We start from the raw sequence: 18,024 nt of genomic DNA, 5'->3' as shown, positions 1-18,024 counted from the left end.
CAATTCATTCTTTTGCTAGATCTCACAGCTCTGGTAAATGGAAGTACGCTGCCGTGTCCTCAGTTGAAGGAAGTGCCAATGAAACCTTCTTCAGGTCCAGATGTAGGGCCATGCATATCAGGGTACGTCACTGACTTGTTAGTAAAATAGCTTAAAATGTTCATTTTAAATTAAGCTACTGTTCGCACATTCCCACTCATGAGTCCTTTCTTTTTTATTCAGGGGTAGGGTTCGGGTTTTCAGAGAAACAAGCTTTAAGAGTACTTATTTTGCTAAATACACTTTACCATGTTTTTTTTAACACTAATATGTGTTCTCTGCCTGTCTACAAATGCCCCCAATTATGAGAAAAGTCTATCCCTTGCCTGGTGTGTGACATCACAAAGGGCAGTATAAACCCTCCCCCGGGTGGGTGACACTCCCACAGCGAGGTGTTTGTTCTGCCCTCGGAGCCTACCTTATCACTGTAAACAAGTGGGTATGGTGCAAGAAAGCCAGAGCCACCCAAGCCCTTCCTGAGGGGCGTGGCCAGACACAGCTCATTTGCATTTAAAGCTACAGACATAGAAGCTGTTTCTGAACAGAGCTGGAATAGCGGGGGTTATATGCATGATGAAATCAGGATTAGAGTGGATTTTGGAAAGTGAAAAAGAAAATTTACACATTTTGGGAAGTTCTAAGACTTATTTAAACTTGTTATTCAGGAATATGATACATGACATTCAGAGAGGATTCAACTTCAAAAGCATTTTCAAAAGTAAAAAAGGCAAATGTTTTTTTTCTTTTCTTCATTGCTTTATTTGCCCCATTTTTCTCCTCATGCAATTTGTTATTTTTTTGTTTCTATGGTTTTACCTTTTTTTAGCCACCAAAAATTTACCACAATGAAAAGAGAAGAATTAAAGGTGATTGATAGAAAAGCCCTTTGAATCACCTGTGAAAATACTTAACCCAAGTTTGATCTGCTGCTCTCAGGAGGATACTATAGAGTATCTGTGGCAAAATAAACTATTCACGAGGGGTTATTTCTTACCAAATACATTTAATGTGCTCAACAAACTAAACCTTTATATAAGTCTTCTGATATAAGTTGTAATTTTTTATATCATACACATGTTTGTGTTTATAACTTTCTGGTTGATAAAGACCTCACTTTTCTGAACAATAAAGTTTATTCTTTTCTTTTTCTTCAGGTCCCCGCCTCCAAAGACGACCATAGACATGTAATGACACTTCTACATTCTCATTTCCCCTGTACACAGTAATATGTCAGCTGTAAAATCAGTGAGCTTGTGATGTGGCATTTCAAGCTGTTGAGACAAATCCAGCTCATCATTTTTTGACACTGACTTTGAATTAGGTATCAACGTGTGATTGTATTTCCTTAAAACTGATTCAATGCATTTTACAGGACTCATCCCCCAACCCATGGTCCTCCTCGAACAACAGATGACAAGTATTTAGATTCAATCACATTTCAAATGTTCACTAAGTTGGCACAGCTGAACAGCTCTTTATAATTTGTGAGCTGCATACTGTAGCTTTTATAGCCGTTATAGTTATCAAATTAACCAGCTTGCATTACAAATATAAAGATGCAAATACAATTTTAATCTGCCTTCAAATGATGTAATGCATTTTACAGGATTCATCCCACCACTTATCGTCCTCCGAGAACAACAGATGACTGGTAGGCTATTTAGATACGATCACATTTCAAACTTTCACGATGTTGGTAAAAACAGTGAGCTCATAAAGTACCATTTCAAAGTGCCTTTTAAGACTAATGGACTAATTGCATAAAAACCTTGTTTGTTTATATCAAGTATATATCTGTTGATATTATAGCAAAAGAAATATTTCTCAGAAATTTACTGAGAACATTATCACTGGGGCGGCAGCAGCTTAGTCTGTGGGGATTTGGGTTGGATTTGGGTGCGAACCAATATAGTGAAGTTGGACTGTAGAACTGCCAGAACACTTCAACAGTATTAATAAAGTAAATAAAAATTCGTAGTTCTGAAGTTCTGATCTGTGAGTTTTAGAGGACACAACAGTGTCGTCTTTGCAACCTGCTTTTTTTTGTTCTACATTTCTGAAAATGTACAATTAACAATCTAGGTAAAGTACATTGATTTTAAATTAAGCATGTCATCTGGTTTGTTTGACTTAAATATGATGCTTTGCATTTAACAGGATCCATCCCACCACCCATCGACCTCCTAGAACAACAGATGAGGACAAGTAACGACTTAAACTCACATTTCCCACTTGAAGTATTTTGTTAGCTCAAATGTATTTGTTTTCGAGCCTCCAGGACTTCTCCAGATAAAGACCTATCTGTATTATCATATGAATCAAAAACAAACAAATAATTCATGATTTAAAGAAGGACAAAGTGAGTTTACATTAATTACTAAACATTGCAGAACGAGTTGAAAACCAGATGCGTCATGTTGACAGTTTACAAATGTTCAGTTGGATTATATAAACTCTCATCTGTGAGTTGAAGACTGCACAATCTGTATGTGAAGCAGATCTTCCAAAGCTGCAGACGCACAAAATATGTTCTGCTATAAATGACAATAGCTTTTATCGCCTTTATAGTTATCAAATCCCACATTGAGTGCAAAAATAATTAATTTTCAAAATGCATTTTGGATTTGCCTTCAAATGATTCACTTTATTTTCAGGATCCATCCCACCACCTTTCGTCCTCCTCGAACAACAGATGACAGGTGAAACATTAGAATCAGTGGAGCATTAGCATAGCATCATACATCTGTCATAACACTTCAGCACATCATTTATTGATTTATTTGTTCTACAGCATTTTTGGCTTCGCTCCTGGTTTGGTGTCCTGCCCTGTCCTCACCTTCCTGCTTGCACTGATGCTCCTGATGCGTTGATGTGAATCTCATACAATCCTACTACAGCACATGGAAGACAACAATAATTGTGCCTGAGTAGATGATGAAAAGATTGTTTCAAAAATGTCATCAAAAATACAGATATTCAGACATGTTGTTAGGGCTGCAGGTGAAGGCTGCAGTGGTACTAAATTTGTAGTTACTGATCAGGGGGCTATTGAACTCAAATTACAACATGGAAGATTTTTTTTTTTTTTTTTAATGATCTTGGTGGTGGGACCATGTTGCTTTTATAATCTTTTATGATTAATTCTTGAAATCTGTTCTGTAAGGTTTTCTTTTCTTTCTTTTTTTCTGTTATGCTGTTTTCAATAAAAAGTTTAAAAAAAATGTTTTGTGTATTCAAGAAACAAATGAACAGCTAAACCCACACACACAACAATGTGTATATTAAATGACTATAAGTATTTAACACAGTTCAAAAATCATATGTGTCAACAGACCCACAAAATGTAAAATAAATTCATCCAGTCCTGTTTGTGGTCTGCATGAATGCAATAGCTTCCCTCCCTGATATTTCCACTCTTGGGGGGTTGGAGGGGAGCTGGTTTCTACAGGGTCACAAATCTCCTCTGCTGGTTGATTCATGTAATATTTGGCCCAAAGCACAGCACAGATGTTACATTCAGTCCACAGGGGACTGTTTGGAAATGTGAAAAAGGGAACAACGTCCTCTTCAAGTGTTGTGTATGCATTAAGCCTTCAAGTCTTGCCTCTTTGACATTGATTGACATTTCAGACATGTGCTCAACACTGAAGAATGGAAACAACTGCAAATAGGACAAAAGCAAGAATGTATGAAAGTATGTCTGTTGCATGTTGTTAGTATGGAAGAAAAATCCCCTTGCAACACTCCAGCCTTTGTTTAGTGCGTTCATCTGGGTTCATCTAAAGGTTCACCATTATCCACCAGTAGTCATTTAAAAAAATAACACATTTTCTGTATGAAGAATTTTAGAAAAAAAAGAAAAAAGAATTCCTGGATATAATTATTGGTGTGGTATCAGTCAGCTTTTGTTGAAATCTTCAGAGGTCTTGTATAATTGAGATATTCATAAATAAATGTGGATTTGTCATCTAGACCAAGAATTTTACATCATCTGAGCACGGGTGAAGTCCTTACCTATTGTGAAAATAAATGCTGTGTTTTTCTGATGTCCTGACTCAAATATTCAAAAGTTTAATTATTCATATTTGGAGACTTCCATAGAATTCTTTGTTGCGGTTACTATTAAAAGTCTTACCCGTCTGAAACAATTCCCCGTCATCGGTTGTTTTTAACTTAGAGACAAGAAAAACCTGATCGCCAAGATATCTTGTAGCTCACAGGAAGTTAAGTCTTGAGACACTTCAAACAAAGAAACCTTCAGTGATCAGAAAACAAAGAATCTGAAACTACATGGCTAAAGCTTGCTCTCTTGAATTTCCCTCGGGATCAATAAAGTATCTATCTATCTATCTTAAATCCTGCAAATCCACAACCTGTCCACCCGAGCGTATGTTTGGAGCACTAATGAGGTTCAACCTATTGTACACGTGCATTTCTGTATTTCCCTTAATCTATCCCTTCCTTCAGATGACCGTAGCGCTAAGGGATCCATTCTGAGAGCCCTGACCATGTCAGGCTGAAGTCATATACATAACATCTATATCCCATCATTCCTGGAATAGAAAACATCACCACATCCAGCTTTTACAAAAAGTAATGACATTTATTTCAACCCATCAGTCATGATCACCATATATTATTTCTAAGCACTTACTTTGATTCTCACATCACATGATCTCATGCATCACTGATGCCCTCTGACATACACCTCTCTAGCCTCTGGGTATATGAAATACACCATAAGGGAAAGACATTTGTGCTACAGAATGTAGGCATGGCTTGGCCAGTCCTGGCTCCTTGGGTATTCGTCTTTGTCTCTCTGTCTGCCCCAGAAATCACAGTTGAAAGAGAGTCTCTGAGTCCAATTTATAAAACTTAGTCCAGGTTCCTGTGTGTCTGTGCCGGTCCAAGCTTGGCCTTCGAGCTCACTCCAGGCAGCCCTCTCCCAGCACATCTAGCCGATGGTGACACCGAAGCCACACTGGAACTTGTTTTTGCGATGGTTGAGGAAAGCCCCTAAGGCCAGTGTGAGAGGCAGTGGCAATAACTTCTTTTCCAGAGTTGCCCCAACCACCCAATTACTGTCAACAGTGCCTGTGTGCACAAAAGGTAAAAGAGTCCTTTCAAGAACAAACCCAGATTTATTTTGCAATATTGTTAATCACGTCCCTTGTGTTGCCAGGAAACTAATCAAACTCTTTTTGTTTACCTTTAAAAAGCAGGTTAGCTTTGGGGACGTCAAGCTGGTAACCGAAGGATGTTGTGGTTTCTTGCATCCGTGTGCTGGCTTCAAATTCAACTCCTACCTGCAGCTGTGTAAAAGGAAAAGTTTGAGACTAGGTTGTCGTTGTCAAGTGTAATGGGAAGAGCACTTTGATAGATTCTATGGGACTTCAGATTTCTGAGTACAAAACTGGACAGCCACTGTTTACAGGATGATAAATCACAGCGAATGTCCAAACAGAGAATTTAAAAAGAAATGAAGAAGAAAGAGCTGTCTTTAAAGCTCATATGCAGAATCTGAAACTGACGTGTTTTATTCTGACAAAATGTTGGAGACAAACATAACAACAAATAATAAGCCAGTACCTGATCATTGGCTTTATGGTAGTATGTAGCATGAGCTCCTGCTCCTCCTAGAGTCAACGTAGCAACATAATTGTCACCTGTAGAGGCAAAAATAGATTTGATCATCTGTTAGACAAGATAAAGCAATACAATGGAATCAGCGAACTTTAACAAATGATGAAGAATGATAATGGATTAAAGTTAACTGGCTTAAAAATACTTCTAAAAGTACTACTGAGATGGAATATCTCTCGCAGAGAATGGTTCAATAGACTCAGGGTGGACCTTACCCGTGTACCTCCCAAGGAGGGAGGTGACGGCTCCTTCTTCTCCTGGTCTCCTGTGGTACACCATTTCCCCACCCAGAGCCAGTCCTGGTGTCACCGACTGGAGGTAATGGGCCACCACAATGCCTGAGGAGAAATAGTTTAAGGCCATCTGTTGTACATCTCGTTCAGCGCCTGTCTTTATATGAGGAATACACGTCATCCTCTCTTTTAGAAACTCTGGCTTTTAGTTTTAACTCTCCTCCAGGTCTTTTTTTTTTTTTTTTCAAGCTGCACATCATCTTACTGCTGTCGTTTTGTTTTTAAAATGCAACAATATTTTAAAACGCAAAAAAAAAAAAGTCAAAGATGACAACTTAAAACTTCCAGTCAACTTAAATGTTTTCCCCTTTTTAGAAAAGATTAGCACCATACAAAACATTTAGGTAACATCACTTAGAATAGTCCCTCTGTTATCTCGTAACGTAAGCCTCGGCAAAAGGGAGAAAAGTTACTACACTTAGTAACACCGCTTTATAGACAGTGTTTCTGTGTTTCTAAATGTCAAAGTGTTCTGTTATGGATCAGCTCATCAGCCATTCAAAACAACTTTACTTAATTCATCCTTTTTAATCTTGCATTTTGATAGCTTGTGAAAAATGAGGGGATGGATTTTGTGTAATACATCTAGAACTCAAACTCTTTATCATCACATTGTCTTTCATGAAAGGGGCCAAATCAGTAATTGGCTTCCCATCAAAAATCTGTTCTTATCTTTCTGAACAAACCCCTTAGTAGGATTTACCAACCAACACTACAAAAAGGACAAACTATACTCTAAAAATAATCATACCAGATCCGACGAGTACGTCTGGATTTCCGAGTGTCACAGCAGAGGTGAAGTCCTCACCGCGATACTCAAAGTCACACTGCCAATTCACAAATTTATGCTGCTGAGTCTGTAAAACAAAAACATGAGGATGTCAGTAACACTGATCCTTCGTGACGACAGCTGAAGGGATGTTCCCTCGACAGCTCTACTTGCCTGGATGGCTATTTTGGAGCGCACAGCAGAAGTGAGCTGGTGGATGATCTGAGCATTCAGACTGCCGGTGTTGTCCATATCTCCAACCATGACTGGGAAGGACTAAAGGGGAATCAGACACAAGTTAGTCAGCTTTCAGTTCATGAAGATAACTCCTGAAGCCCCAAAGTCAATGTTGTGGAGCTGTATCCATCAGCGTGTGAGCCCCTTTAATAGAGCGAGTCTGAAACCCCACAGTAACGAAGCTCTGCCTTCACTACGTCTTTGTTCATTTGTCGTGATTCAACAACAACGTTATATTGGTGCCCCAGTCTGAAAATGTACAGGGACTTACAGCGTTAACGTGAAGAGAAACAGCAGGAACTCCACATAAACACACACTCAGAAATGTGTATACACTGTGTTGTTCTCTCAAGCAGGATCAACTGATCCTGTCTCTCACCTGTAACGCCTCTTTCACAAACACCAAAGAAGTAAAGACGGGGATCACTTAACCCCCCTGTTACGACCTTTGTGACATTCACAGTTAAGGTCACAGGGGCGTAAATACAAGAACCTTATAACAATGACCTAACTAGTGTTTAAGTACCTTTAAAGAAAAACTGGGGTATAATTTAACCACAGCATTTCTCCTGCTCCAAAATATTTATGTTCTCCTTGTGTGCTTCCATTTACATTTGTTTTATACATATGAATTAAAAATGGTAATTACATTTCAAAGGAAACTATTTTACTTTCCATGAAACTTAAAGCAAGTTGGCAAATTCAGTGTTGACATTACTTTTCTTTGTCTATGACAACATAACACACTGTATGGGACGTCAACGATCTGACACTCAACAGGATTTATAAAGCTTCAACTTTATGGATCAAACTTCATGATTGGTTGATCGTGCAAAATTGAAGATTTTAACTCAATTTTCTTCCTTATAAATCAAAGACAGAAACAAATTAAGATATGCACAGGTACATATTCATACTTCTATCATTAAGGAAGAATTACAACCTGCCGTTCTAATAGTGTTGGGTTAATACCTCTGCTGGTCCAGTCTGTTTACTGCCCACGTAGGTAGAACCAAATCTATAACCGGATTCACCCAGGGTGCTGAGCGTGACTGTGTGGCTGACCTGGAAGTGGTTGCTCAGGCCTTTGTTGACCACTAACCGTACCCCTTCCATCTGCAGAGGGAACACCTCTACAGTAAGACAAAAAAAAAGATAAGGATTTAAATGTTTTCTACTTGAAATGTGAACAAATGTGAAGAACACACATACTTTATATGAAAGATAACCGTTCATTCTCTAACCTTTACATTTGCGGTGGCACTCCTCATAGGTTCCTGGGTTTGGGAGTGCGGACTCTGCATCTGCAGACTGTCCAGATCCTGAGGCTGGAGGGACGGAAGACACTGCAGGCATACTGAACCCTGGAGGGACAGACACCAACCCCGGGACCCCTTGACTACCTCCAGCCGCAGCTGGGGCAGGACTGGGGGAGGTGGCAGCCAACACACTGCCCATACTCTGAGCCTGTTACAGACTGGGAAAGAGACAGATCATTTATTCATCAGATTCATGAATTATACCAAAGTATTTTCATCAGAAAGGTGCTGTCTTGCAGGCTCTTAAGTGATGCATTAAAAAGATGAGTCACAAACACATTGTTTGATTAAACCATTAAACCATATCAGTATATTATTATTATCAAATGGCACATGGTCTCAGTAACTTCAATTAGCTGAATTATATTAATTCACACAGTCAGTTGTCAGTGCTGCTGACCTGGCAGCAGAACTGCAGCTTGGTTGAAGCTAAGGCCTTGCAAAATAAGACTTTCGACATATAACACAAAATTAAAACTCCAGTATCCACGGGACCTTGTCAACAGTAACTTGTGGTTTGCATGGCCCTCTATATTTTAGACATTAGTCAAAAGCTATTAAACTAGCAGAGTTTAACCTGTGAAGGGTGGCAGTGTTTAACCTGTGAAGGCTAAAGCTAGCTAGCAGGGTTGGTTGACGAGCTAGCTGGCTAGGTAGCCATGTGGAGAAAAACCACGAGATCTGTTCTCCTTCAAATGCAAATCTCGCTCATTAAAATAACAAGTATGAACGAACTGACAACATCTACTGTGCTCCTGATATTAAATTATGTATGTAATAGTACGATTTAAGAACTCACAGAGACGATTTGGTCCAGGGGTAGTTAAACACCGGTAAAGTTCACGACGTCGGTGACCGTAGTTGACATCTGCCCGCCTATTTCCTGTAACACCTTCACGGATTGGCTAATTTGCATGTAATCTCAAAGCCCATTGGTTGAAACTGTAGCTCGGACAGCCCACTCAAAATGACGTATGTCGGGGGTTCATCTGCCTAACATTCATTTCATTGAATCTCTTGCTGAATGACATTCCAAGGGTACATCAACTCTGACCGTACAGATTTCCTAAATAAAAAATTTACATGCGATATTTTATAAAACCATCATATCTACGAAGAGCCTTTCTTACGTCTTTTAAAAAATAAATACCTAGGGATATACATTTTGTGTAAAATGTTGCTTGCTGGCAATTAACTGAATGTCTGCTAAACTGCAGTTAAATATTTGAATTCTGCAGTAAAACTAGTTGAAGGACTAGCTTAATGACCAAGGTCACTTTTGAACTGCAATGCGAGAGTAATGTGTCGAGTGCTGCGTTCAGGTGCTGCTCCGGTAGTCCAATAGTCTCAGTTCGGAAAAGTTTTTACTGTAAAACACATCGTTAATACTATGTCGAACGGTGAAATGTTAAGTTATATTTGAGCAGACAAGTCGATGTACAATACGTGAATTCATTCAAGTATGACAACACCGACATCCGACTTCAGCAGGTGTTCATATTCATTTCCCAATTCGGAAACTCGTTTTTCCGAGGTGCTCATGACACCACACCACATGAGCGCAACAAAGTATTGGACCAACTCCACCATCAGTAAAATGAAATTGAGATTGTAAAATGCAGATTAGAAACAAAAAAAAAAAAACACGTTTCAGTTCAACTTTAATTCTTTGAGTCGCTGGTGTGACACACTTAACAGAAAGTTCTTTCTTGTCTCCCTTAGCTTAAAAAAAGCATTTAAATCATTACATGAAGGTAGTTATTCTCCAAATTGCAGCGATGGGACAAAAGGTCTCAGATTACAAATCCATTTAGTTGACGTTCAATTGTTGCCAGCTCTGAGGAAGATACAGAAGGTGCTCCAGAGTCAGACATGAAAATAACACAGACAGGCACATACAATGGTCCCTTCTCTGTAGCTGCTTGGACAGAGTTTTTAAAGAAACATTGTCTGAAACTAAAGACGTAAAACATGGTTGAGTCCAGATGTCAGGGGCTGCAACACATCAAGACAACAAGAACTGTTCTGGCTGGATGTGAAAATGTGTTGCGCAGGGAAAGGTAAAATCCTTTCAAACTCAAATTGTGAAATAATACGATCATGCTTGTGCCTTTTACCTGCAAAACAAGACTGGGACAATAGAGAAGCTGGGTTTTTATCCCCTTAGATTAAGGCACTTTGAAGGGGAGCCACAAACTCTCAGATTAGATGATTCAATACGTTGACTGCCTTCAAAGTTATGGTGAATAAACCTTTTCTCATTCCTTAATGTTAGTCACTGATAATCTCAAGACGTGAGAAAAGCAGTCTGGTTCTACGACTTCATAGCGGTCAAAGAAAATGGAAATCAAAAAGCTGACTTCCGGTTGATAATGGACCTGTTCTATAGAAAGAATACACTGCAGAATCAAGTCCGACAAGTGTTTTCACATCCAACCTTGCAATAAACTCAAATAAAAAAGTACTGAAGTTCATCGTCTGCTGCGAGCTGGAGCACCCTTTTAAGCATGAACCTGAAGTGGTCCAGATTGGTTCTGAAGCCACTTAATTTTGAATTGTAGTTCTTTTATTCCCTTTGTAAAACTATGGTTAAACTACAAAAGGACATGTGTTAGTCTGCCCTGTTGCACCAGTTATGGTGGCCAAAGCCGAAAAATCCTTGTCACCGAGTGGCCAAATTAGAATGTAAACATAGATGTTAATGCAGTAGATAAATCAGCCACTTATTTCATCAACACTTGCAGACATGTTCATATCCTCAGACCAACTATCAGAATTAATTTGATTGCAGTGATTTTAACTAAAATAAACAAAAGGAAAAAAAGGAAAAAAATTGATACATTTCTCCTGAGATTTTCACAATAAAGTCCACAGGGTTTACAGACAGTGGTGGAAAGAAACAAACAAAAAAAGGTTACCAGCTGCGAGTGCCTTGTTAATGAGAGGTCAGAGAGAACGGCCAGCCTGCCCCAGGCTGACATTAACTAATAACCACGTTTGACAGAAGTATGCAGACACAGAAAACCGAGACTAGATGAGGCCTGAATATGGGTATGATGAAGTTCTACATCATCGGGGCCGCATGGGGTAGCTCAGAAAATTGGTGTGTTAAAATCTGGCATCCGTTAAAACTAATGTTAAGAATGTCTTTTTTTTTTAGTATAATTACAGCCAATAAACAAACATCGTTCTAATACCAGGGTCTTCTTAAGTATTATTTCGTACAGCATGCATCCCTTTAACTAGCCACAATCCACCCACCACCTTAGGTTATAGTTCACAGGGTGCCATACCAAATCAAATGTCCCCCAGTCAAAAGATGTCAATAGTAACGGCACCAATGAGAAGAGGTCAAGCCCTAAACGCGTAGCAGCTGAATAATCTGCACCAAATGCATGTGGCTATCATGTCAACATGAGTCGCTCTCTCTAAGGAATGTTTCCAGTACATTGTCGTACCCATACCAGGAATAATTCCAGCTGTGATGGTAGCAGAGAGGTTTATGTAATAAAGTTGTCTCCAAGTGTTGACCTTGTCAAATAAAGATTGATTTCTTTTAAAGCATCAACTGAAAAAGGCATGTCAGCAGAATGCCAGCATGGTCATTTATATTCTAACGTCACAGCACGGATGTCAGGTGAGCTCTCTACGTCTCTTTGGTTTCACATTGTCATCGTTACAGCAAAGGAAAAAAGAAAAAAGAAAAAAAAAAAAAAAAAAAAGACAATCTTTTGTCGAGTGGCTCAGTTCAATAACAGACTTTAACAAAGGTACAGTGACCATGTGTGGCAGTGTGGCCATAAACGGAATAAAAAAATAAGAACAGAAAATGAATTCAAATCTAAAAATTGACCCTTTTTGTGGCAAAGTGGAGAACAGAAATCTTCATGCTGAATGTTGCTTGATGCGTGGACAAGATCGTGTGCTTAATGCCAGGCACTGTGTTCCTCCTGAAAAACAAAGTGCCAGGTTAGAGTATCTGAAGACAAACGTGCGATTACTGCAAAGCTGACAGCTGCCTGTGTGAGGGGGGAGTCCAAGCAAACGACCCCTCACCTTTAAATCCTGTTAAACTTTAATCTCATGTAAGAGGATATATTCCATTAGCAAGGCAGCTACAATTTGAGCTCAATCCCTGTCACAATGTAAACAAATAGTGTTTTTATTGATAAGTTTACTCCTCTTTTTATTATGGAGTGATTCAAGAAAGGGAGAAGTATGACAAAAGTCCTGGTCTCACAATAAAAGGGGAGGGGCACAAACAAACAGCTACAAGTCTGTCTTTCTTGCACGACAAAAACAGAGTGTGCAGAGACAAATCCTGAGCACATAATCAGGGAAACCGTTTCTGTTGGCCTGTAAAAACTCAATTTTCAGTCATGGCTGGTTTCAGTTGTTTAAAAGGGAACTAACCTTTTCTTCAGAGTGCTCCAAAGTCCCCGTTTTTGCCATCATCGTCTGGATCAACAGAGTGAAACTCTGCCACATACAGACTCTTGTCAATACTGCCAGGGATGGGCTTGATCTCAGTGACCAGTTGGTCCTCAATATTCTTGAGGTTGTAGCGGTCCTCTGAAGTTATTAGGTTGATGGCCAGCCCCAGGTGTCCGAAACGTCCTAGACAAAGACAAAAAGAAGTGAATATAGACTATGTAGCACTTTCTTTAATAAATATGGGTGTGCTTGATTTTGTAAGATGTAGCTGTTCAATTTGACAATTTTGACAGTAAAATCTTCACCTGATCTGCCAATGCGGTGCAGGTAGGTTTCTGCATTTTTCGGGAAGTCAAAATTGATGACCACGTTGACTGCCTGGATGTCAATTCCTCGAGTGAAAAGGTCTAAAAAAAATAAAAAAAAAAAAAACAGAAATAAGCTGCTGAGTTTCATTCTGTTTTCTAAACTTTGTTCAGGGGGGAATGACTGAACTGAACTGAGGCTGACCCACTTGAAGCACTGAAGCCTCCCTACACGGAGCGTGACCTAACCGTTTGGCCACCTGCACCCCGTTTCATCCAGTCTTATTTTAATGCAGATCTCTCTTCACCTACCTGTGCAGACCAGGTTTCTGCACAACCCATTCCTGAAGTCGTGGAACACACGGTTCCTGTACTCCTGCATCATCTTGGCATGAATGTAGAAGCAGGAGTAGCCCAGTTGGGTGATTTTCTTGGCTAGTAGCTCCACTCTTTGGGTGGAGTTACAGAAGATGATTGACTGATTGATCTGAAGCTGCAACAGGAAACAAAGATCAGTGATTATTGATTGTTAAATTCTGAGACCCAGGTGTCCTCCTGTATCAGACTAGTTATTATGGAGCGTCAAGCAATGATCTTAAATATAGAATTAAAACAAACAATATTTACTTTCATATTTCTCATGTAGAAGTCATCCATGTTAAAACAGAGCCCATTCTACAGTTTGTTACATTATATCATAATTCAGTACTTTGTGTCTTAAATCAAGGATGCATACTCTACAGTAAATGACAAGGGTCAGGTGACTTTTTTTTTTGAAGGACTCTTCTGGCAGGCCCTGAACACTCACCCTAGAGAAAAGCGTGTTGAGACAGTGGACCTTCTGTCTCTCTGTCACGTATGCGTAGTACTGGGTGATGCCCTTCAGTGTCAGCTCCTCCATCAGGTTGATCTCATAAGGCTTCTCTAGGTGCTTGCTCTGGACAAGACATGCACAGATTATTATCAAGTGCTTTTTATATATTTTATTTTTTTTTTGAAAGGGGGGGGGGGGGGTTCTGTATAAAACTGAATCTGTGTCCGAGGTTCTCACCATGAATGTTTGCACACTGATGGGAAAAGTGGCAGAGTACAGCAGGATCTGACGATCCTTTGGCAAGTAGCTGATGATATCTTCGATGAGGACGACAAAGTCCTGGGACAGCAGCTTGTCTGCCTGATGATGAGTTTATTAAGAGGAAACATGTTAATGAACACACCACATTACTGAAGAGTTTATTCTTCGACGAAGAGCTTCACCCACCTCATCCATCACCATCATTCTGGCTTTATCCACTTTAGCCACCCCCTTCCTTATCAGGTCCAATACCCTGCCTGGTGTAGCAATCACTACATGCACTGTATGGACATAAGAAGGTTAAGACAGCACATTCAATATTCTAATTAGAATAGATGCAAAAAAGACAACACTGAAATTTGAGTACAAATCTCAGAGAGAAAAGACAGAACTGTGTGATGTAAAGTATTCTTCATTAGACACTCAGATGTACAATAGGCACCTGTCTCATCCAGGCGCATGATATCATCCCTCAGGTTTGTGCCGCCTGTGGTAGCCATCACCTTGACCCCGCCGAGGTGCTTGCTGAGCTGAATGCTGATCTGGCTCATCTGCAGAGCCAACTCTCTCGTTGGCACCATGACTATGGCTGGAATGAGAAGAAGAAAAAAACCCCCACAAAGACCAATGAAATACAGGAGATAATGGGAAGTATGGAGAGAATTAAATGAGTCAATGTTCTATATTCATATATATATATTCATATATATATATATATTCATATATATATATATATATATATATATATATAAATAAAACTGTTTATCTTTTAGTACTTTTTTTAAGAAAAGGAAAGTGACACTGAATTGCTCCCCAGGTACAAAAAGTTTTTGTTTTTAATTCTTTCTACTTTTAGGTTTTGCCAACATTGAAAATAGTTTTAAATAGCACACATCTACAAGTTAGAGTGTTCTCTACTCATCAAACTTGCAGCCTGCATAAGTTCATGTCTTCCACGCTATAACGCCATGACGCTGAGGCGGGAGACACTCACCCTGGATGTGATCCTTCTTCAGGTCTATCCTCTCCAGCAGAGGGATGAGGTAGGCCCCGCTCTTTCCCGTTCCGTTCTTCGCTCGAGCGAGGATGTCTCTGCCTGACAGAGCGATGGGGATGCTTTCCTCCTTGAGACAGACACACATGTCCAGTCAGTACAATGTTTATAATTAACTGGACATGACTGACTTCATAATCCAGACAAACAAGTCAATTACATTTTCCTCCTTCCCATGCGAATTCAAAACCGGTCACAGAAAGACATTTGGAAGCACAGACTAAAATCGTAGTCTATTATCATGTTTACAGGTTGAAGTGAATTTCAGATTTTTGAGAGGCGCATGGATACAAATAGAAAATGCCCTGATATTTCTTTACCTGGATTGGGGAGGGTTTCTCCCATCCCATCTCAAAGATCCCCATTAGAAGTTCTCTCTTTAAGCAGTAGTCCTCAAACTCGTTTCCCTTAGTTGAGGTCACGTCCTTTTAGAAAAGAAAAGCGCAAACACATTGAGTAAACATTTAGATTCCTTTGGAAAACTGGGGAAGTGTCTTTGAATAATCACTTCTTTAATAAACAACTTACCGACGTTCTCAACCTGGTATCCTTTGGTGGAAGTGCGAGGCACTTCTTCCAGTCATCACCAAATCTGCGTAAATGTAGACCATTTTACAGTTTGAGTCTAAATGAATACACTGACAATGAAGAGTTAGTATTTACATAGAACACACGGGGGGATGTTACACTTTTAAAACCAAAAAACTACTGCATGATATATTCGTCAAAAACTTAGCTGAGGAAGGATTATGGACACCTTCCTGATTTAAAAAATATGAACATTTCGAAGTGTTATCTCACAGGAAGGAAAAACAGCTATCTCACCATTTTGTAGATATTGTATAGGAGAGTAATAAGAGTGTGAAGCTACAAAAAATAGTAATATCAATGCAACATTTAACAATCCTTTCAATGAAGAGATTAGAGAATGTAACGAGGGTCTTACTTGATGCCCCCACTGCTCTGAGGAATGGTGGGTTTTTTCTGGAGGGCATTGGGCTGTTGGAGAGGAACCAGGACTCCTGACTGTTGACCAGCTGGCTTGGTCTGTCCTCTGAGCTGCCCATTCGCTGGTTTGTTCAATCCAAACATTGTTGCTGGGATTTCTGTTTTTGCTGTAGCCATGGGTTCAACACGTTTACTGCCAATTTTTATTATTATTATTATTACACTTATATGCTGTTTGGCTCAAGCATCAGTGTGAACAATGTAACAAACTAAACACTGGAAAGAATATAAAAGTTTTTTTGTCTCTTTTCTTTTTGCAGTGTAATGAGTACACAACCTGATTGCTCAGACCTCTTGAAAAGAAGAAGTCTACGGATGAAATCTGTCTATTTACAAGACGGCTCTCCAAAAAACGGAGAAATTAACATTAATATTGATATTAATAAATAAATCAAATTTGTGACCAAAGCACACTCTTATTCATCTTTTTTAAGAGATTTATAATCAAAGTATTCTCATCCCTACTTCAATAATAATGTACTGTGTTCAAATATATTGGCTTTTCGAGTCCAAGTGTTTTGTTTTTTTTCATTCAATTTGGCGAGTAGAAAATTATTACGTTTGGTCGTGTTTCCCTTTCTATCGTTTTGTTCCTTCAACACAAGTCTTCAAATGTCTCTGCTGTTGCTTGATGCAGCTCAATAAGTATGTTCCTTGAGATGGGCAGCCTTGCTCTCAATGCCAGTTCTTTACTTCAGCAGCAAAATCTGAGATGGAAGTCTGCAAATAGCTTTGGAGTCTGACCATCAACAAATAATCCAGCTCATCTGCAACAACAACAAAAAAACTGTTATTTATTGTAACTTTTGAGTCATTAACAAAAAACAAACAAGCAGCAATTCAAGTTGACGTCACTAAATATCTCCGGAGACAGGTGACAGACCACAGGTAAAAGATGTGACTCAACTATAGCTTTTATTAATTTCTTGTTCAACTGGGGCAAAAACGAAGTCATCACATGTCAGTATTAAGAGCTGACGAACTGCAGGACTGAAATGTTACATTTTTTTAATCAAAGTTAAAAACTTTTAAATGCAACATAACATCTTAAACAACTCAGCGTATTTAACCAGAGGCTTACATTTACGTCCACTTTGACACACTCAAGCATCACGTCTTTGTTGTTGTGCCATGGACACAAGCTAACCTAATGCTAACTAAAGCTAACGGCTACATGCTAACTTCAACTGTTCGGACAAAAGTTATTTCTAAAGTTAGCTTTTTAACTACCCGTCAACTAACTAGTCAGTCAACAGAAAACTAAGTAGCTGTCCCACTGGAGTATCTTTTTCTATTAACAACTCGTTAATGCGTAACCCAGAAGAGATGAAAAAGTGTTACATTAGGAAGTATTTCAGAAGAGTTAAAACTTTATGCATAGCAACGTGGGTTCAACTATTTAGCTAATAAGCTAACCTAAACGGTATGCCCATTTCCAGTTTGAGAGATGTTGGGAAATAATTTAAAGTGTTAAATCAAAAAATGATGCGCAGCTTCACAGTTTACAAATTTTGACTAAATATTTTAAGTTTATCCCCCTAATTAACGTCAATGGTAGCATGCTAGTGCTAGCGTTAGCATCGTATCACAACTTCAACGACACGGTTGTTTATCAATGACACTTTAAGCAGAGAGAGAATACGAAAGAGGCTACCTTCATTTGCCACATCCACTTAAAGTCTTCATCGTAGTTAAATGTATCTTCTCCGTTTGTGTTAGTTAGATTTGTACTCGCTGTTTCCACCGAGTTGTCTCTCTTTTGTCTCTTCTTTCAGAGTCTAGACATTCAACATGGCCGCGCTCTCGTTTTTTGGGCTGGATGTGGACCTCCGCTTGACCAATCACAAC

General features: G+C 39.2%; 2 protein-coding genes and 1 long non-coding RNA gene across 4 annotated transcripts; 1 reads left to right on the top strand and 2 right to left on the bottom strand.

Annotated features, from left to right (window-relative positions):
- The first annotated feature begins 48 nt into the window (after positions 1 to 48).
- On the top strand, positions 49 to 1,876 carry LOC306824418. The gene is made up of 4 exons (XR_013779139.1): positions 49 to 122; positions 1,194 to 1,223; positions 1,412 to 1,456; positions 1,646 to 1,876. It is a non-coding gene; the product is annotated as an uncharacterized lncRNA (long non-coding RNA).
- Positions 1,877 to 4,621: 2,745 nt separating this feature from the next.
- Positions 4,622 to 9,200, bottom strand: tomm40 (translocase of outer mitochondrial membrane 40 homolog (yeast)). The gene is made up of 9 exons (XM_079344554.1): positions 9,100 to 9,200; positions 8,226 to 8,458; positions 7,954 to 8,114; positions 6,919 to 7,020; positions 6,727 to 6,832; positions 5,898 to 6,020; positions 5,629 to 5,705; positions 5,249 to 5,351; positions 4,622 to 5,133 (listed from the first exon to the last, which is right to left on the bottom strand). Exons 2-9 carry the CDS (start codon positions 8,437 to 8,439, stop codon positions 4,994 to 4,996), a joined length of 1,026 nt encoding a protein of 341 aa, XP_079200680.1. The 5' UTR covers positions 8,440 to 8,458; positions 9,100 to 9,200; the 3' UTR covers positions 4,622 to 4,993.
- A 744-nt stretch (positions 9,201 to 9,944) lies between these two features.
- On the bottom strand, positions 9,945 to 18,003 carry ddx61 (DEAD (Asp-Glu-Ala-Asp) box helicase 61). Of its 2 annotated transcripts, XM_079344549.1 has the most exons (14): positions 17,831 to 18,003; positions 16,736 to 16,943; positions 16,115 to 16,283; positions 15,697 to 15,760; positions 15,489 to 15,593; positions 15,109 to 15,238; positions 14,557 to 14,703; positions 14,301 to 14,395; positions 14,091 to 14,213; positions 13,848 to 13,976; positions 13,352 to 13,532; positions 13,040 to 13,141; positions 12,714 to 12,917; positions 9,945 to 12,250 (listed from the first exon to the last, which is right to left on the bottom strand). In XM_079344549.1, exons 3-13 carry the CDS (start codon positions 16,258 to 16,260, stop codon positions 12,721 to 12,723), a joined length of 1,419 nt encoding a protein of 472 aa, XP_079200675.1. In that variant the 5' UTR covers positions 16,261 to 16,283; positions 16,736 to 16,943; positions 17,831 to 18,003; the 3' UTR covers positions 9,945 to 12,250; positions 12,714 to 12,720. The 2 variants fall into 2 exon arrangements, with proteins under 2 accessions (XP_079200675.1, XP_079200674.1); XM_079344548.1 differs by having other exon boundaries at positions 16,115 to 16,943.
- Positions 18,004 to 18,024: the final 21 nt, after the last annotated feature.

The sequence above is a fragment of the Symphodus melops genome (genome assembly GCF_947650265.1).
Source record: "Symphodus melops genome assembly, chromosome: 5".
Taxonomy (NCBI): domain Eukaryota; kingdom Metazoa; phylum Chordata; class Actinopteri; order Labriformes; family Labridae; genus Symphodus; species Symphodus melops.
The sequence above is the reverse complement of the archived record's forward strand: the minus strand, read 5'-3'. Positions and strand labels throughout refer to the sequence as shown.